At 44.1% G+C, this 21,706-nt stretch overlaps 1 protein-coding gene across 4 annotated transcripts in view; it reads left to right on the top strand.

Moving 5' to 3' along the window:
- The window catches only part of LOC118385149 (gamma-aminobutyric acid receptor subunit alpha-3-like), a 138,928-nt gene that overhangs the window by 35,948 nt on the left and 81,274 nt on the right, over positions 1 to 21,706 (top strand). For 3 of the 4 annotated variants that reach the window (XM_052521054.1, XM_052521051.1, XM_052521052.1), the window contains 2 exons: positions 13,087 to 13,208; positions 15,356 to 15,426. In XM_052521054.1, coding sequence (XP_052377014.1) covers positions 13,087 to 13,208; positions 15,356 to 15,426 — 193 coding nt within the window. The remainder of the gene's footprint in view (positions 1 to 13,086; positions 13,209 to 15,355; positions 15,427 to 21,706) is intronic. The other variant, XM_052521053.1, reaches the window with a different exon arrangement.

Here is a 21,706-nt window from a genome sequence, read left to right as displayed (position 1 = left end):
AGTTCCCCGGTTCCTCTCCCTTTCTCACCCCAACTCACATGCATTATTCACGGGATGGAAAGGAAGGGCTCACTTTGAGATGTGATTCGGTGGACAGAGACCATTCTGTCAACGATACGGTGGCATTGTCAAGGTTAATGTGTAACAGGGCTGAGCCAGGGTTATGTATTCACTTGGTTAGCCTCTCTGTCTGCGGTTGGATGACTTGGCTGCCTGTCAGAGGTTCTCTTTTTCAGCATTAAGATGGAAATGGAGAAAATAGGAAGCAAGGCACCACCCTCATATAATCCACAGGGAACATTTAATTCATGAGATTTAACAATCGCAAATTCCCTCATATCTCCCCAAGTTCTCCGTCCTACTCACGGTTTATTGATCTCTGGGCTAATTACCAGAATTTCAGATGGGGTAACTAACAGCGGCATTGTGTTGATATATATTGAGTAATTGATCCGTCAGCTTCAAAGTTCCTAATTGGTGAATAGTCCCAGCAGGCATCTGTGAATCAGATTAGAGTCGCAATGGATCCCCCAGAGGGTGTGTCTGCACAGCTGCACTGTGAACACAGAGAACACAGATGACTCAACCCTGCTCCAGAGCAACTGGGGATGGATGTCCATCTCCTTACTGAACAGTAACGTGAGTCAACTCAATGGCTGATTCAACACCCTGTGTGCTGCAGAGAATGGCGATGCCATGTTAAACTGCCATGAAATCCAGCTGCATTAGTCATTGATCCCACCTTAATCTGACAAGTATGTTTTCACAGACATTGAACATCATTTTACTTTATTTTCTCCTATAGACACTATTTTGTGACATTATGTTTTCAGTCTTATGTGGTATGTTTTCTCTAATTTCACAGTGGTTTGGTAGAAGCCACTCTGGTTTTGTGATGCAGTGTGAACTCCTATGTTGGAATAGACAGTTATTGGTATGATCCAGCACACCTCCAGATCCACACAGCCCTGCTGAAGCCCTACCAGGACTCGCATATGATTCCCATCTGAAAGCCAGTCAATGAGCCCAGTCTGTTGGAGCATGCTCTGCTTGACAATTATTCTGCAGCACCTTGTCTGTTGGTATGCCAACATGCCTCATTGGCTTGAACACAAGGGAATAGCCGAAAATAAGTGAAGCATCAATACCAAGTGTCTGTAGAAGAGAGCGCTTCAGTAAAGCATGAACACATTTCTCTGGGAAGTGAGTCAGTTAGACAATGTTCACTTAACAATCGGGGCCGTTCCATAAAAGGTGAAAGTTTCACTGAAATAATTATGAAACGAATATGAAGAAAGTCCTTTCGGAGTTACATTCTGCCTTAGTAATACGTTAGTAATAATGATCCCAACAGAAAACTTTTTTTTACGCATGCTCATGTACAATTGTTAATTGATACTCTGCTCAGTAGATGTTTATTTAGTCAAAGGCACTAAACCAAGGACACATCGCACTTTAACGTTTGAGGGACCAAAACAAACAAAACACTCCACTGTAGATCAGAGTCATGTGCAACATTTTCTTTTCAATCCTCCCTGGGGTGTTATTTCACCATGCTTGTCTGACTACAGTATGGCTGTACCATCTGTATGTTGTCTGCTTTGACAAGCGCTGGTCCTCTCACTTTGTTGAGTCACCTTCCAGGGCCTGACGAGGATCGTCAATTGGAGGCATATCCAAGCTCTTGGGCCCTAACCCTATTTTAACCTGTCAATTCTGGGGAGTGGGGAGCTACTGGAATGGGGTTGTGGTCAGAGGATATTGTCAGTTATTAAGTGGGAGATGTTAAGTGAGAGAGGTTACATGTTCCTCAGAGGCCCCAAGTCAAGAGCCAGTGTGTTTGACTGCTGGCCAGACTGTGGAGGGAGGGCTGGAGGAGCAGCAGCAGCTGCCGGGCAGAGAGGGCTCTGGTTTGGCTCAACACCCAGGCAGATCCAATAGACGAACCATGGATTTCTAGATTGTGTTTGAGCCAAGGGCTTCTGGATCAGTACACTGGGTCAGTCCACTGTTTCTGAGTCGTATATTGGCCAATGGTGTACTTTAGGGTGCAAGCTGCCAATACGTCAGGTACTAAACCTGTGTTGAGGCTAGAGAACGCTCCCATTAAGCATGCAGAGGAAGATTGAAAAGCGCCTTCTAGCAGGTGACATTTACTTGCGTTTGGCAGGGTGATCAGATTCGGATTGCCAAAGCAATCAAATTGAGGTTTTATTCTAAAGAGTTATTGATCTAAAAGCCCCAAGTCTATTTTGGATCATGCAATTTGAACATTCCCTAGCTCATTCACTTAAACATGATGTATGTAGAGCTAGATGTATTAAAACTGCCTCCAACACCCATGTGTATGACAGGGGTAGGCAACTCGACCCCACCGCTGTCTGGACAGATGGGGGACACATATGTTTGCCGTCTATAAGTGAGACATGATTTTATGTTCCTGTGACTTCATTCACAACATCCCACAGACATGACCCATGTCAGTTTGGTAATGGCAAGATAAACACATTGGTTTGTGTTTTTATAAAGCTGCTTGTTTAGCGTGAATTTTGTTCCAGTTTCCTGGATAGCTTTATAGAAATTAGCAGAGCTGTTTTCTATGGCATCTGACTCTGTAGCTGGTTTTAGGAGAAAAGGGGAAAGGAAACAAATGGTTTTAGTCGCTGCTCCCTGGTAGATGTGATGCGCCAGCAGAATGGAGCAGGGAATAGTATAATCTTATATTACACTGTTTCTCTGGCTCTATGTATTTGTACTCATTTTCTGACGCTTTCCTTTCTCACCCTCTCCCTCACTCCCTTTTTTACAGGACTTTAAACTCACACTGTAAACTCTGAGTACCTTTTAAGATTCAGTGGTTGACCGTTGTATTCATCTGTCTGCAAGGCCAGAGAGGCAACACAAGCAGAGCTTCATAAGGACTCCTAATAAAAGTCTGAGCTGAGTTTTCAGAGCAGTGAGTCCTCTTCAAAAGAGGGCGCCCAATACTCATCAAGACCTCATTAGCTTCAAGTCGATAAAAGAAGAATGCACAGAAATGTTGTTCATCATTAGTGAGCTGAGACTTAGCATCTGTCCCCTGAGTCAATCAAAGCTGCATTAGCAACCATTGTTCAACTTGTTCCCTTTCTCTCCTGGACACCTTATCTCCTCTGAGCACAGACAACTGGAAGACACTGAAAAGACAGGGCAAACAAAATGAATCTGTCATATTGTGAAGCCACTAAATGTTAGCAGGCATGTCTTGTGATATGCTGCATACCAGTATCTATAGGTTGGTGGTAGGCTCGGCTGAGGAGGTGTGTGAGGGGGTTGTGCTGGGTAGGGAGGGGGTTGCCCTTGGTGGTGGGCTCAGCTGAGGAGGTGTGTGAGGGGGTTGGCTAAGAGAGGGGGTGGCAGTAGGGGGTAATTACTTGACACATTGGAAAGAATTAACAAAAAAACTTAGCAAACTAGAAGGCTACTTGGCCCTAAACAGAGAGTGCACAGTGGCAGAATGCCTGACCACTGTGACTGACCCAAAATTAAGAAAAGGTTTGACTATTGTCGTGTCTTTACTATCATTAAATTGAAGACTTATAGTTTTTATCAAATATTCTCTGTAATTAGTATTACGCGATCAACTGATTAATCATGTAACTGTAATTAACTAGGAAGTCGGGGCACCAAGGAAAAATATTCAAATTACAAAGTTATCATTTCCTTAAATAACTTTTCAGATATTTTATCTGATCAATTAGTCTTCGAATTAATTAATTATTTACTTTACCTCACGTTAGTCTCATTCCAAATGTAAATTGTTGGTTATCTGCACGAACCCAGTCTTCGCTATGTGTCATCCATACATCAATTGTCTTAAATAATTTATTTATTACTAACTAAGTAATTCACAGAAATGCATAAACAAACAAACAAGGTAAATGTGGTTACAAGAATTTATAGGGGAATGTGCCCTAGTGGGCATCGCGGCTTGTTAGACAAAAGGGGAAGTGGGGTCAACTGAGATGAGACACTACAAAGTTGATAATTATAACAATTGAAATGCTAATCCTTTGCACATGGATGCTCACTCATTCGGGAACAATTGCAATCAATATATATATTTACGCTCTTTGTGTCAGTGGGATCTTTGTTGAAAAGTTTGTTTCTGTTGAAGAGTTTTGTCCGTCTCTCGCTCTGTCTTGGTTAGAGGGGATAGTTCAGAGCGACATTCATTCATGTTGTTGTAGAATGGATGTTTCGGCAGTTGTCGTTCTTCGCATTCAATGATACCGAATTCCTAGCTGCAGACTAGTAATTCATATTAAAGACGTGTTCTTATTCTGTCGGTATCGATAGTCTAAGACCACGTGATATGGTTAAAAGATTCAGCAATGGTCTACAACCTTCGTCCTCTCCTAATGGAGAAAAACATGGTCTGGTGATAATTTCTCAAAGTTGGGTTTTATTCGGAATTGCAGAAAAGGGGCTGTCCCAGGATGCCTGACCCTAACTGGGCTCAGGGGCGGTCCTCTGATTTAGTTCAAATCAAAAGGGAATTGTATTTTCCTTCATTAAACAGTCCAAAATCATATTACACAATTTTACAAACAGTATCATACTCACTCATTCATATTATACAACAATTAGATGTAAACCTTAGATTACTTAAACAGCGTTATGGTTATGTGGCCACACCGTCTCCCATGAGCTTCCCCAAGTTGTAACAAACGTACCAGTTCATAGCTGGATTCTTCACCGATCTTTTAATCTTTCTCCGGAACATGAAATTTGTTCGTACCTCAAGTTCTGTGAAGTGGAAGAAATTCCTTCGTGCTCTATGAAAATTGACTCTGCCTCTTATACTATGTGGCCATGTGGCAGCGTCTTTTCAGAAATGTACGACCTCTCTCTGACCACAGCAGCCTAGTTGAAGGAGGCAAGGGGGAGGCAGGGAGAGGGGGATGGGGCTTGCTATACCCAAAGAGGGCAATGTCATGACACTATGTACAGACTCAGTGAGCATAGCCTTGCTATTGAGAAAGGTCACCGTAGGCAGAACTGGCTCTCAAGAGAAGACACATGTGCACACTACCCACAAAATGAGGTGAAACTGAGCTACACTTCCTAACCTCCTGCCAAATGTATGACCATATTAGAGAGACATATTTCCCTCAGATTACACAGACCCACAAAGAAAACAAATCCAGTGTGTAATCATAGCAGCAAGATTTGTGACCTGTTGCCACAAGAAAAGGGCAACCAGTGAAGAACAAACACCATTGTAAATACAACCCATATTTAGTGGCAAGACAAAGTATGTGAACCCTTTGGAAATACCTGGATTTATGCATAATGGGGTGCCAGGTAGTCTAGTGGTTAGAGTGTTGGACTAGTAACCACGAAGATTGCAAGATCGAAGCCCTGAGCTGACAAGGTAAAAATCTGTTGTTCCGCCCCTGATAAAGGCAGTTAACCCACTGTTCCTAGGCCTAGGCTGTTCCTAGGCCGTCATTGAAAATACAATTTTTTTCTTAACTGACCTGCTTAGTAAAATAAAAAATTAATTTGTCAACAATTTTTGGTTCTGATCTTCATCTAGGTCACAACAATAGACATACACAGTCTGCTTAAACTAATAACACACCAACAATGATATGTTTTCGTGTCTTTATTGAACACACCGTGTAAACATTCACTGTGTAGTTTGGGAAAAGTATGTGAACCTAACTGGTTCACCCTTCTTTGGCAGCAATAACCTCAACCAAGAGTTTTCTGTAGTTGCGGATCAGATCTGCACAACGGTCAGGAGGAATTTTGGACCATTCCTCTTTACAAAACTATTTTAGTTCAGCAATATTCTTGGGATGTCTGGTGTGAAGTGCTCTCTTGAGGTCATTCCACAGCATGACCTCTGGTTGAGGTCAGGACTCTGACTGGGCCACTCCAGAAGGCGTATTTTCTTCTGTTGAAGCCATTCTGTTGTTGATTTACTTCTGTGTTTTGGGTAGTTGTCTTGTTGCATCACCCAACTTCTGTTGAGCTTCAATTAGAGGTCAGATAGCCTAACATTCTCCTGTAAAATGTCTTGGGAATTCATTTTTCGATAGCAAGCTGTCCAGGCCCTGAGGCAGGAAAGTAGCCCCAAACCATGATGTTCCCTCCACCATACTTTACAGTTGGGATGAGGTTTTGATGTTGGTGTGCTGTGCCATTTTTTCTCCACACATAGTGTTGTGTGTTCCTTCCAAACATCTCAACTGTAGCTTCATCTGTCCACAGAATATTTTGCCAGTAGCGCTGTGGAACATCCAGGTGCACTTTTGCAAACTTCAGAAGTGCAGCAATGTTTTTTTTGGACAGCAGTGGCTTCTTCCGTGGTGTTCTCCCATGAACACCATTCTTGTTTAATGTTTTACTTATCCTAGACTCGTCAACAGAGATGTTAGCATGTTCTAGAGAGATCCCTGTAAGTGTTTAGCTGACATGATTCTTCTTAACCTCATTGAGCATTCTGCGCTGTGCTCTTGCAGTCATCTTTGCAGGACAGCCACTCCCAGGGAGAGTAGCAACAGTGCTGAACTTTCTCAATTTATAGACAATTTGTCTTACCGTGGACGGATGAACATCAAGGCTTTTAGAGATACTTTTGTAACCCTTTCCAGATCAACAATTCTTAATCTTAGGTCTTATGAGATCTTTTGTTTGAGGCATGGTTCACATCAGGCAATGCTTCTTGTGAATAGCAAACTCAAATTTTGTGAGTGTTTTTATAGGGCAAAAGGCAGCTCTAACCAACATCTCTGACTTCTGACTCCAATTAGCTTTTGGAGAATTCATTAGCCTAGTTGTTCACATACTTTTTCCAATGTACACTGTTAATGTTTAAATTATGTATTCAATTTAGACAAGAAAAATACAATCATTTGCGTGTTATTAGTTTTAAGCACACTGCGACCTGGCCAAGATAATGCAAAGCAGTGCGACAAAAACAACACAGAGTTACACATGGGACAAACAAACGTACCGTCAATAATACAATAGAAAAATCTGTATACAGTGTGTGCAAATTAAGCAAAGAGGTAAGGCAATAAATAGGCCATAGTGGCGAAGTAATTACAATTTAGCAATTGACACTGGAGTGATGGATGTGCAAGTAGATATACTGGTGTGAAAAAGAGCAGAAAAAACAAAACAAAATATGGGAATGAGGTAGATAGTTGGATGGGCTATTTACAGATGGGCTGTGAACAGCTGCAGCGATCGGTAAGCAGCTCTGACAGCTGATGCTTAAAGTTAGTGAGGGAGATATACGTCTCCAACTTCAGTGATTTTTGCAATTCGTCATTGGCAGTAGGGAACTGGAAGGAACCTACCAGGTACAACTCCAAATCCGTAAACATGGGCAACCTCATAGATATCATCCTGACTAACTTGCCCTCTAAATACACCTCTGCTGTTTTCAACCAGGATCTCAGCGATCACTGCCTCATTGCCTCTGTACGTTATGGGTCCGCGGTCAAACGAATACCCCTCATCACTGTCAAACGCTCCCTAAAACAGTTCTGCGAGCAGGCCTTTCTAATTGACCTGGCCCGGGTATCCTTGAAGGATATTGACGTCATCCCGTCAGTAGAAAAGCCTGGTTGTTCTTCAAAGTGCCTTCCTCACCATCTTAAATAAGCATGCCCCTTTCAAAAAAAATGTAGAACTAAGAACAGATATAGCCCTTTGTTCTCTTCAGACTTGACTGCCCTTGACCAGCACGAAAACTTCCTGTGGCGCACTGCACTAGCTTTGAATAGTCGCCAGCGATATGCAACTTTTCAGGGAAGTCAGGAACCAATATACACAGTCAGTTAGGAAAGCTAAGGCAAGCTTTTTCAAACAGGAATGTGCATCCTGCAGCACTAATTCCCAAAAGTTTTGGGACACTGTAAAGTCCATGGAGAATAAGAGCACCTCCTCTCAGCTGCCCACTGCACTGAGGCTAGGAAACACTGTCACCACCAATAAATCCACGATAATAGAGAATTTCAATAAGCATTTCCACCTGGCTATCCCAACCCCCAACAGTTCTGTACCCCCCGCAGCAACTGGCCCAAGCCCCCCTTGCTTCTCCTTCACCCAAATCAAGACAGCTGATGTCCTGAAAGAGCTGTAAAATCTGGATCCCTACAAATCAGCTGGGCTAGATAATCTGAACCCTCTCTTCCAAAAATGATTCGCCGCCATTATCGCAACCCCTATTACTAGTCTGTTCAAACTCTCTTTTGTATCGTCAGATTCCTAAAGATTGAAAAGCGCCCGCGGTCATCCCCCTCTTCGAACGGGGAGACACTCTAGACCCAAACTGTTACAGACCTACATCTATCCTACCCTGCCTTTCCAAGGTCCTCGAAAGCTAAGTTAACAAACAGATCACCTACCATTTCGAATTCCACCGTACCTTCTCCGCTATGTAATCTGGTTTCCGAGCTGGTCATGCACCTCAGCCACGCTCAAGGTCCTAAACGATATCATACCCGCCATTGATAACCACCCCCCTCCCCAAAGGTGTGGACTCCGGCCGCAAACCTGACACTATAGGGTAGGGTCCAGGTGGGCATCAATCTTGGTGGCGGCTCTGGTGCAGGACACAGACCCCGCTCCGCCTCTGGCTCCCCCCACTTTGGTGGCGCCTCTGGTGCGGGGACGCTCGTCGCCGACCCCGGACTGGGGACTCGCCGCAGGCCCTGGACTGGGGACCCTCGCTGCAGGCCCCGGACTGGCCCGTTGAACAGGCACAGGACTCACCAGGCTGGGGAGACCTACTGGAGGCCTGGTTCTTGGAGCAGGCACAGGACTCACCAGGCTGGGGAGACATACTGGAGGCCTGGTCCATGGAGCAGGCACAGGTCAAACCGGGCTGTGGGGGAGCGCTGGAGATCTGGTGCTTAAAGGTGGCACCACTCATCCTGGCTGAATGCCCACTTTGGCCCGGCACGTGCGGAGCGCAGGCACAGGACGCACTGGGCTGTGACAGCGCACCAGAGCCGGCGCAGGATACCCTGGGCCGAAGAGGCGCACCGGAGACCAGGAGCGCTGTGCTGGCACCATCCGTCCTGGATGGTTGCCCACTCTAGCACGACACATGCGGAGAGCTGGCTCAGAGCGCACCGGGCTGTGAACGCGCACTGGAGACACCGTGCACTTCACCGCATAACACGGTGCCTGACCAGTACCACGCTCCCTACCGTAAGCACAGGGAGGTTGGCGGAGCTATCTAAAAAAAAATTGGGAGTGGCTTCCGGTCTTCCTTGCCAGCCGTGACCCTATGTGTAACGCTGGGCCCCTTTACTAGCTGCTTCCGCCTTCCTCGCTGCTTCCACCTGCTTCCACGGCAGGTGATCCTTTCCAGCCAGGATCTCCTCCCACGTCCAGGATCCCTTTTCTTCCAGAATGTCTTCCCATGTCCACTCTGTCTGCTCCTCCCAGCCATGCCGCATGGTCCATTTGTGGTGGGTTGTTCTGTCACGATCGTCGTCAAGGAAATGACCGGACCAAGGTGCAGCGTGGTAAGCATACATTCTTTTATTTTAAATGTCACCAACAAAACAATAAAGAAAACAAACATGAAGCTCTGCAAGGCTATACACGCCACTAACAAATACAACAACCCACTTTGAGAAATGGAAAAAAGGCTGCCTAAGTATGATAGACAGCTGTCCCTGGTTGAGAATCATACCCAGCCAAAATCAAGGAACCAGAAAGCATAGACTTTCCCACCCCGAGTTACACCCTGACCAAACAAACAAAAATAGAGAATAAAAGGATCTCTACAGTCAGTGCGTTACAATAATAGCAATAAGGCACCCTAGTGGTTTCTGGTATATGGCTAATACCACAGCTAACAGCTGTATCCAGGCACTCCGCAATGCTAAATATTTTTATTTATTTAACCATGCAAGTCCGTTAAGAACAAATTCTTATTTTACAATAACGGCCTACCCCAGCCAAACCCTCCCTTAACTCGGACGACGCTGGGCAAATTGTGCACCACCCTATGGGACTCCCAATCATGGCCAGTTGTGATACAGCTCAGGATCAAACCAGGGTCTGTAGTGACACCTCAAGCATTGAGATGCAGTGCCTTAGACCACTGCACCACTCGGGGGTCACTAACAACCCTTAGTCGTGGTATATTGGCCATATGCCATACACCCTCGTGCCTTATTGCTTAATCATAGCAGTCAAATGAGTAAGAATTTCAAGGCCAAATTATATTTTCTCTTGTGACATATTTAAATGAGTTTATTATGTAGGTCATAGTTCGCAAGAATTTATTATTTTGATGAAAACCGCATTTTGCTTGGTTACGTTGATATTCCTTCTTAATTGGCTCGATAACATTATGGGAAAATGGTTTATTGTATAAATGTGGCAACTCCTTTCGGAGAGAGAGAGAGAGAGAGAGAGCGATCCTCTTTGGATGCAGAGGGTCTATATGTAGCCCCGCTTTAAGCTCAAGGAATTGAATTAGATGTCGGTGGAGTTACACAGAGTGCAGCTCTTTTTCTATCCTTTCTCGCTATTTATCAATCAGACCTGCTTCATTTTCAGCAGAGGCCCCTTTGGCTTTGACTGGCGTCTGAGATGATTGGATATGAAACACAAATAGTAGTTAATACGTCAAGGTGCCACACGCACGCAGGCGTGGATACACACACACACACACACACACACACACACACACACACACACACACACACACACACACACACACACACACACACACACACACACACACACACACACACACACACACGTACAACAGTGATGTTCTTGTTTCAATTCTGTCTGTCCTGCTGTCATCATTAAAGTTTCCTTTTCCTTTTTGACATTGTCTTAACAGTGCTGTTAGTACTGGTACACTGACAAGGAGATTTCAGAGGTACAGCCAATGTACCCATCCCTTGAAACAACACAATTCCTAGTCTGTCTGCCAGTTGAGGACTTGTGCATGTTAATCCATGAAGTGTACTATGGAAATGGTAGATATAACTGTATAATTTGTTTGAATGCACATCGACATGCCCATGTAAAGTTGTACATTATATATACAAAAGTATGTGGACACCCTTTCAAATTAGTGGTTTTGGCTATTCCAGCCACACCCGTTGCTGACAGGTGTATAAAATTGAACACACAGCCATGCAATCTCCATAGACGAACATTGGCAGTAGAATGGCCTTATTGAAGAGCTTAGTGACTTTCAACGTGGCACCGTCTTAGATGCCACCTTTCCACAAGTCAGTTTGTCAAATTTCTGCCCTGCTAGAGCTGCCCCGGTCAAGCGTAAGTGTTGTTATTGTGAAGTGAAAACATCTTGGAGCAACAACGGCTCAGCCGTGAAGTGGTAGGCTACACAAGCTCACAGAACAGGACCGCCGAGTGCTGAAGCGTGTAGTGCGTAAAAATCCCCTGTCCTCGGTTGCACCATCACTACCAAGTTCCAAACTGCCTCTGGAAGCAACATCGGCACAAGAACAGTTTGTCAGGAGCTTAATGAAATGGGTTTCCATGGCCGAGCATACGCACACATCACCATGCGCAATGCCGAGCGTTAGCTGGAGTAGTGTAAAGCTCGCCGCCATTAGATTCTGGATCAGTGGAAACGCGTTCTCTGGAGTGATGAATCACGCTTCACCATCTGGCAGTCCGACAGTCGATTCTGGGTTTGGCGGTTGCCAGGAGAACGCTATCTGCCTGAATGCACAGTGCCAAATGTAAAGTTTGGTACGGGAGGAATAATGTTCTGGGGCTGTTCATCATGGTTCTGGTTAGGCCCCTTAGTTCCAGTGAAGGGAAATCTTAATGCTAGAGCATACAATGACATTCTAGATTATTCTGTGCTTCCAACTTTGTGGCAACAGTTTGTGGAAGGCCCTGTTTCAGCATGACAATGTCCCCGTGCACAAAGCGAGGTCCATACCGAAATCGTTTGTCGAGATCGGTGTGGAAGAACTTGACTGGCCTGCACAGAGCCCTGACCTCAACCCCATCGAACACCTTTGGGATGAATTGGAACACCGAATGCGAGCCAGGCCTAATCGCCCAACATCAGTGCCCAACCTCACCAATGCTCTCATGGCTGAATGGAAGCAAATCCCCGCAGCAAGGTTACAACATCTAGTGGAAAGCCTTCCCAGAAGAGTGGAGGCTGTTATAGCAGCAAAGGGGGGACCAACTCCATATTAATGAGATGTTTGATGAGCAGGTGTCCACATACTTTTGGTCATGTAGTGTATGTGTGTTCATATGAGAGTGGTTGTGTGTGGTGCATGCCTATATGTAAGTGAGTGTTAGCTGTTAGCGGCCATCGGACATGCTTGTTGATAGGGGTCACCTGGAGACAGGTCAGAGAGCAATCCCTCAGGGGGTCTGGGTTTGATTGAAAATGGCATTCATTAGTTCATCAGTGCTGCATCTATGGTGCCCTCCGTCTAACCAGAACATTGTTCACTGAAGAACGGTGGCCAGGGCCACAACGAGATAATTGCTTGTCATATTTAAGGTAATTAAGAAAGCGGAGGTTGACTGCATATTTAGGACCTACTTTGTCAATATTATGTGGAAAGAAGGAGGAAGAAATCCCGAGGCAGAGTTTGCAGCAGCTCTGTGACAGGCTTTACTAATCCTTTTGGACTTCAATCGGTCTTTCCATGTCTGAGAGTGGTGTGCTGCCACACAGCACCTCAAATTAAACCCCAACATGTTTGTGTCTTAATCATTGCGGTAGCGATGACTGTGAAGGTTGAATTAGAAAGAGGTTCAATTACCCCTACAGCTCTCTGTGGTTTGAAACAACAGTAGTTCCTCCAATAGTCTGGCCTGAGCTCGTAGTAAAAATTATATTCATTACTAGTGCAGAGGGAAGCTGTGGACAGCCAGACACGTGGTGTTCAGGTGGAGCTGTATTTCTCATGACTAGTCTGAGGAACCACTGGTACAGGAGAGACTCAAAGATGTCTGCTGTGTTCAATTTAAATCTCTCTCTCTCTCTCTCTCTCTCTCTCTCTCTCTCTCTCTCTCTCTCTCTCTCTCTCTCTCTCTCTCTGCCTGCAGGGCAGTGGTTGGGCACAGAGAGCCGATGCCTGACGACAGTAGAGACAACATCACTATTTTCACCCGGATCCTGGACAGACTTCTGGATGGCTACGACAACCGGCTTCGCCCCGGACTAGGAGGTAGGCTGGTTTGTTGAGCGAAGACACTACCCACCTCTACCAGAGCCAGACATACTGCTAATAGTTCATTTTGGGCTCTGCCACAAACAATGTGTAGGATTCTCTCTAAGCTGCTGAGTCTGCCATCCACCACTTTAATAAAACGGTCTTTGAAACATACATTATATTGCTTCAAAGAGACAATCAGCTAGCTAGCATATTACCTTTTTGCAATGTCTGTCTGCCTCTACTACCCAAAACTATTAAAGCTAGTTTTAACTTGAAGAATCAATCTGCTAATCATAAAGACCTTCTCTAGCTGAATCAGGTGTGTTGGTGCTGGTCTGGGACAAAAGCTTGAACACATGATATGGTGCCCCAGGATCAGGAGTGAAGTACAAATAATATCCATCCAGTTAGAAACAAGCCACTGACCACTGCCTCTACTGAAACAGAGAGCACCTGCAAGTCCTCTCCTCCCTTCCTCCTCACTACCTCCCCGCATTGAAAGCCCAGGCTCACCGAGCCAGGAAGCTAGCCGTGGTGTGCAGTGATGGATTTGGAGCTGTGACCCCATGAACAATTGGGTCCCTTGTCAGCTTGACCTCCGTTGATCCTTCAGAGCCATACAGTGGTGTCATTAACAGCTCATTTTCCCTGATCACAGTGAGAGTATGCTACATCACTTCAGATCTTGAACATATTGCTTTTAGGAACAGTGAAATTATTGATCCTTCTCACAAGGAGATGGTTATCGCCAACAGAATGCCACAAAGACCCTATTAAAAACAGCAGCTTCTTGACACTTGACTTGCAAGCCCTGTCTTCAGATCTCAGAGGTCCAGCAGAGCTCTGATTTCCTGCCCACTGGAGACGGCCCTGCCCTGTCCTGGCGGAAGCAGTGCTAATGCTACATCAGCTAATGGTACATCAACTAATGCTAATGCTACATCAGCTAATGCTAACGCTACATCATCTAATGCTACATCATCATTAGGGTGGCGATAAGACCACGTGCTAATGATTTTACATTTATTGTGGATTTTTTTTAAATGGAGCTTATTATAAGTGATTTTGAATTCTCAGTCAGAGGTCTATGGGAGTGTGAACATGAAATCCATGTGATGTTTTAAGCTGACAGTGGTGAGCATCCTGGCTCCATTCCAACCCCACTAGGATGTATGATAAATCTGTCGCCACACTAGCTCTGCCACCCATGAGTCTCCGACCTCCCAGACAGAGACATTTCAGGTGCCCTCCAAATGTGTTGGACGTATTCTGTATTCCAAAGCCCTCGGCATGTGCATTTTGATTAATGGCCAACGTCATGTTGCCAGGGGAACTCTAGATTCCATAGCGGTATGTTCTGGAAGCATTCCATCGGTTTCACTCAGTCTCGCAGCAACGACTGGCAGACAGCCACTCACAGCCTTACATCAAAGCCCCTCGTTCATTTACATCCTGCAATCGATAAAATGAAAGTGAATTGGAAAGTAATGGGTAATTGGAAACCTTATAAGTAAAAGGTAATTCCCACCACCTCCGTCATCGCATTTAGGATGACTCATGTGCAGCAGACTTTTGGCAGTCTCTCTGTGTTTCATCTCCAGTCCTTAACTCTATTCTGAAACTGCACATTTCACCCAATTACACAGGAAATGTTGTTTACCCAGACTGTGCAGATAGGAAGCGCTCCCAGTTAAAGGATTATACACAATAGAGTGCATTAGTATAATGCACAGTGAATAGCATCATCTGACACCAATACAAACAAGTCCCTGTGAACAGGCCTAAATATGATTTTAATGTGGTCCTGCCAACCCTCATTATTCCTGTGATTTCTCATCTCAGTTTGTGACCGTGATAATGATGCAAACACTCTCCCTAAAAACAACCTCAATCAAAGTCTCGCTACCTCCATAGGTTCAGCCTTGGTTTGGTTGAGTGGTGAGACATCAAACATTCATGTTTCTGACTCTGTCATTGGATTTGGTTTTGGAAAGTGAGCTGACTTCACTAAATTGACATCAACAACCAACCTGAAGTAGACAGAGCAGCAGTGCGGCCTGGGGGTCCGATAAGGACTGGTAACCATCTTAGATGGAGCACACCACTGTCCCTTAAGGAAGGTACTTAAACTCTACCTCTGTCTTCTCCTCATGTCCAAGCAGAGAGTGTGACGGAGGTGAGGACAAATATCTACGTGACCAGCTTTGGACCAGTGTCAGACACAGACATGGTGAGTGATATATTACTGTACTGTCCGGCACCCAGATCCTCAGAATGTGACCCCTATAGGACCAGCATGAGTTATCAAATAATTCACCCCAAATCTCTTTTTTTTGTGTCATTTATACTATATTTGAGACAAAACTGTTGTAATTATGTAATACATAGAGAAGGAGTTTTTAAGGTACGGTCACATTGATTGGACTATCCGTACTGCATATCGACCCTCCTATAGTGAGTGACTGGCTAAACATGACATCATCGGTTATAGGCCATGAATGTGGATGAGTCTAATGTTGTTTTAATTTAATGGAACATTTCTAGAATCTTTTATTTCAGCTCATCATACACTGAACAAAAATATAAATGCAACATGTAAAGTGTCGGTCCCATGTTTCATGAGCTGAAATAAAACATTCTAGAAATGTTCTACAGGCACAAAAAGCTTATTTCTCTCAAATATGGTGCTCAAATTTGTTTACATCCCTGTTAGGTGTGGTATATCAAGACGCTGATTAAACAGCATGATCATTACACAGGTTCCCCTTTTGCTGGGGACAATAAAATGCCACTCTAAAATGTTAAATTCTGTCACACAACACAATGCCACCGATGTCTCAAGTTTTTAGGGAGCGTGCAATTGGCATGCTGACTGCAGGAGTGTCCACCAGAGCTGTTGCCAGAGTATTGCATGTTCATTTCACGACCATAAGCGTCCTCCATTTAAGAGAATTTGGCAGTACGTCCAAATGGCCTCACAACTGCAGACCAAGTGTATGGCGTTGTGTGGGCGATTTGTTTGCTGATGTCAATGTTGTGAACAGAGTGCCCCATGTTGAGGTTACCGTATGGGCAGGCATAAACTATGGACAATGAACACAATTGCATTTTATCGATGGCAAGTTGAATGCACAGAGATACCGTGACGAGATCCTGGCCCACTGTCGTGCCATTCATCCGACGCCATCACCTCATGTTTCAGCATGATAATGGAAGGCCCCATGTCGCAAGGATTTGTACACAATTCCTGGAAGCTGAAAATGTCCCAGTTCTTCCATGGCCTGCATACTCACCAGACATGTCACCCATTGAGCATGTTTGGGATGCAGTCAAACTGCAGTCTACAAATAATGGTCCTTCTGTGGCTCAGTTGGTAGAGCATGGCGCTTGTAACGCCAGGGTAGTGGGTTCGATTCCCGGGACCACCCATACGTAGAATGTATGCACACATGACTGTAAGTTGCTTTGGATAAAAGCGTCAGCTAAATGGCATATATTATTATTATTATTTGTAATTATGTTCCGGCCCCCCCAACCCTCCACTCAAAATAAATCAACCCCCGGCTGAATCTAGTTAATGCTCCCCTTTTCAGAGCCTATTGGTTACCTAGTTAACAAGTGGAGAATGGCTTTTTATGCAGATACAATTCCTGTCAAAAGTTTGGAGAGAGAGAGAGATTTAGGACAACGACTCAATCAAGGGTTTTTCTGTATTTTTACTATTTTCTACATTGTCAAATAATAGTGAAGACATCAAAACTATGAAACAACACATATGGAATCCTGTAGTAACCAACAAAGTGTGTAAAACAAATCAAAATATATTTTATATTTGAGATTCTCCAAATAGCCACCAACCTTGATGTTGGCTGCTTTTCCTTCACTCTGCATTCCAACTCATCCCAAACCATCTCAATTGGGTTGAGTTCTGGTGATTGTGGAGGCGAGGTCATCTGATTCAGCACTCCATCACTCTTCTTCTTGGTCAAATAGCCCTTATACGGCTCTTATACAGCCCTGTCTAGACTTTTGACTGGTACTGTACATATGTAATATCTTAATTTGAGCCAGTTTGCTACAGCAGGAAAATAATCCTGCAGCAACAAAAAATGTAAATGATTATGTGGATTATAATTAATGGACACATTTTGTAGGGGTTGATACATTTTTCGTAAGGGAGATTACAAAATGGAAATTACAAACTTCAGAAGCCTTTTTAAACCTAAATACACAAGTTTAAAATGTCATGCATTGCTGGAAAGTTCTCCTGCAACTGAGTCATCAAATTAAGATCCTACACTTGTACATATTCAGACATCCCTTTCCCATTCAGTGACACAACAATTCAGCTGCTTAGAATTGGAATGGGTTCATTTTAGAGATCAGGAAATTGGTTATGGGGCGGGCCTGGAGGAATCGCATGCCTCTTAATCACACACACAATTGGTTTGGCATGTATGATGAATCACCCAAGCCATGCAGCGGCTCTGCTCATTCTGCACAGGCAGGCCCTCATCTACTAATAGTGAGAAGAAATCAGAGTGCAATCGGCTACATAATATGGAGCGTAAACCGTAGTTGAATTACAAAGCAACAATTAGTTAGGTTAACATTATCATAATCATCCTTTGACTATCAAAAGGATTTTGCGAGTTTCTAGAAATGATATAATTTTTAATTAGCAAAAAGTTGGACCGTTTAACGCCTGGGAAAACAGATCTAATTAACATCATATGACATTATTTTCCTTTTTCTTAGAGGACAACCTATACCCAGGGCAGCTCACAACTTGGTTTCTCACACATCGTGGTCCAATTACCCATCTGTGTGCCACCCCAAAGCCAGTCTTAGGAATCTCCCTACCCCCCCGCTCCTACCCTCAAGTACAGTTCTCCTGCGTCCTCACTGGGACCAATATGCCATTGAGTGTCTGCTTCACTTTCTCCATCACGACAGATGACGAGTAAGAGCTAAAGTCAGGAAGATATTTTGTGCAAAACTCATATCAGGCCGATTTAACAAGAACTTGCAAATCCCCGTACAAGTGTAGAATGCTTACAGCAATTCTGATTACTTTACATGCTTTCAGGCCAATCCCATTAAATGTGGGTGACATCACAAAGGAGATGATTGTGGACTACAGGAAAAGGAGGACCGAGCACGCACCCATTCTCATTGATGGGGCTGTAGCGCAGCAGGTTGAGAGCTTCAAGTTCCTTGGTGACCACATCACCAACAAACTATCATGGTGCAAACACACCAAGACAGTTGTGAAGAGGGCACGACAAAACCTATTCCCCCTCAGGAGACTGAAAAGATTTTGCATGGGTCCTCATATCCTCAAACATTTCTACAGCTGCACCATCGAGAGCATCCTGACTGGTTGCATCACTGCCTGGTATGGCAACTGCTTGGCCTCAGATCACAAGGCACTACAGAGGGTAGTGCATATGGCCCAGTACATCGCTGGGGCCAAGCTTCCTGCCATCCAGGAACTCTATACCAGGTGGTGTCAGATGAAGGCCCTAAACATTGTCAAAGACTCCAGCCACCCTAGTCATAGACTCTTTTCTCTGCTATCGCACAGCCAGCGGTACCAGAACGCCAAGTCTAGGTCCAATTTCTTCTTAACAGCTTCTACCAAGCTATAAGACTCCTGAACAGCTAATCAAATGGCTAACCAGACTATTTGCACCCCACCCCACCTCTTTTACGCTGCTGCTACTTACTCTATGTTTATTATCCATGCATAGTCACTAACTCTACCTACACTACGGGTCAAAAGTTGTAGAACATCTACTCATTCAAGGGTTTTTCTTAATTCTTTATTTTAACTATTTTCTACATTGTAGAATAATAGTGAAGATATCAAAACTATGAAATAAAACAAAAAAAGTGTCAAATAAATCTAAATATATTTTATATTTGAGATTCTTAGCCACCCTTTGCCTTGATGACAGCTTTGCACACTGTTGGTATTTTCTCAACCAGCCTCATGAGGTAGTCACCTGGAATGCATTTAAATTAATTAACAGGTGTGCCTTCTTAAAAGTTAATTTGTGGAATTTCTTTCCTTCTTAATGTGTTTGAGCCAATCAGTTGTGTTGTGACATGGTAGGAGGGGCATACAGAAGATAGCCCTATTTGGTAAAAGACCAAGTCCATATTATGACAAGGACAGCTCAAATAAGCAAAGAGAAACAACAGTCCATCATTACTTTAAGACATGAAGGTCAGTCCATACGGAAAATGTCAAGAACTTTGAACGTTTCTTTAAGTGCAGTCGCAAAAACCATCAAGCCCTATGATGAAACTGGCTCTCATGAGGGCCACCACAGGAAAGGAAGACCTAGAGTTACCTCTGCTGCAAAGGATAAGTTCATTAGAGTTACCAACCTCAGAAATTGCAGCCCAAATAAATATTTCACATAGTTCAAGTAACAGACACATCTCAACATCAACTGTTCAGAGGAGAATCAGGCCTTCATGGTTGAATTGCTGCAAAGAAACCACTACTAAAGGACACCAATAATAGGAAGAGACTTGCTTGGGCCAAGAAACATGAGCAATGGACATTCGACTGATGGAAATTTGTCCTTTGGTCTGGAGTCCAAATTGGACATTTTTGGTTCCAACCGTAGTGTCTTTGTGAGACGCGGTGTGGGTGAATGGATGATCTCCGCATGTGTATATCTCACCGTAAAGCATGGAGGAGGTGTTATGGTGTGGGGGTGCTTTTGCTGGTGACACTGTCAGTGATTTATTTAGAATTCAAGGCACACTTAACCAGCATGGCTGACACAGCATTTTGCAGAGATACACCATCCCATCTGTTTTGTGCTTAGTGGGACTATCATTAGATTTTCAACAGGACATTGACCCAACACATCTCCAGGCTGTGTAAGAGCTATTTGACAAATAAGGAGAGTGATGGAGTGCCTCATCAGATGACCTGGCCTCCACAATCCCCCTAACCTCAACCAAATTTGAGATAGTTTGGGATAAGTCGGACTGCAGAGTGAAGGAAAAACAGCCAACAAGTGCTCAGCATTTGTGGGAACTCCTTCAAGACAGTTGGAAAAGCATTCCAGGTTAACCTGGTTGAGAGAAGGCCAAAATTGTGAAAAGCTGCCATCAAGGCAAAGGGTGGCTATTTGAGAATCTCAAATATAAAATATATTTTGATTTCTTTAACACTTTTTTTGGTTACTACACGATTCCATATGTGTTATTTCATAGTTTTGATGTCTTCACTACTATTCTACAATGTAGAAAATAGTAGAAAACACAGAAAAACCCTTGAATGAGTCGGTGTCCTAAAACCTTTGACCGGTAGTGTACATGTAAATATTACCTCAATTACCGTGACTAACCAGTGCCCCCACACATGGTCTCTGTACCGGTACACCCTGTATATAGCCTCGCTTCTGTTGTTTTACTACTGCTCTTTAATTATTGGTTACTTTTATTTTTTACTTATCAATTGTTTTACTTAACACTTATTATTAAAACTGCATTGTTAGTTAAGTGCGTGTATGTAAGCATTTCACTGTTGTATTCAGCGCATGTGACAAATAACATTTGATTTGATGTTGGTGATGGCTGGAGAGGAGGTGAATGTGCTGCTCTCTCGCTGTCTTTCTCCCTCTATCCTTTATTGTGTCTTTCTCTCGCTCGCTCCTATTTCTCCTCCCTCTCTCCTCTCCTGTAGTATCCCTTTCACTCCTATCCTGTTTCACTCTCTCTCCTCTCTCCTCTCCTGTATCCCTTTTACTCCTATCCTGTTTCACTCTCTCCTCTCTCCTCTCCTGTATCCCCTTTACTCCTATCCTGTTTCACTCTCTCTCCTCTCTCCTCTCTCCTCTCATGTATCCATTTTACTCCTATCCTGTTTCACTCTCTCTCCTCTCTCCTCTCCTGTATCCATTTTACTCCTATCCTGTTTCACTCTCTCTCCTCTCTCCTCTCATGTATCCCTTTTACTCCTATCCTGTTTCACTCTCTCTCCTCTCTCCTCTCCTGTATCCCTTTTACTCCTATCCTGTTTCACTCTCTCTCCTCTCTCCTCTCTCCTCTCTCCTCTCTCCTCTCCTGTAGTATCCCTTTCACTCCTATCCTGTTTCACTCTCTCTCCTCTCTCCTCTCCTGTATCCATTTTACTCCTATCCTGTTTCACTCTCTCTCCTCTCTCCTCTCTCCTCTCCTGTATCCCTTTCACTCCTATCCTGTTTCACTCTCTTTCCTCTCTCCTCTCCTGTATCCCTTTTACTCCTATCCTGTTTCACTCTCTCTCCTCTCTCCTCTCCTGTATCCCTTTCACTCCTATCCTGTTTCACTCTCTCTCCTCTCTCCTCTCTCCTCTCCTGTATCCCTTTTACTCCTATCCTGTTTCACTCTCTCTCCTCTCTCCTCTCCTGTATCCCTTTTACTCCTATCCTGTTTCACTCTCTCTCCTCTCTCCTCTCCTGTATCCCTTTTACTCCTATCCTGTTTCACTCTCTCCTCTCTCC

The sequence above is a fragment of the Oncorhynchus keta genome, chromosome 6 (genome assembly GCF_023373465.1).
Source record: "Oncorhynchus keta strain PuntledgeMale-10-30-2019 chromosome 6, Oket_V2, whole genome shotgun sequence".
Lineage (NCBI taxonomy): Eukaryota > Metazoa > Chordata > Actinopteri > Salmoniformes > Salmonidae > Oncorhynchus > Oncorhynchus keta.
The sequence above is the reverse complement of the archived record's forward strand: the minus strand, read 5'-3'. Positions and strand labels throughout refer to the sequence as shown.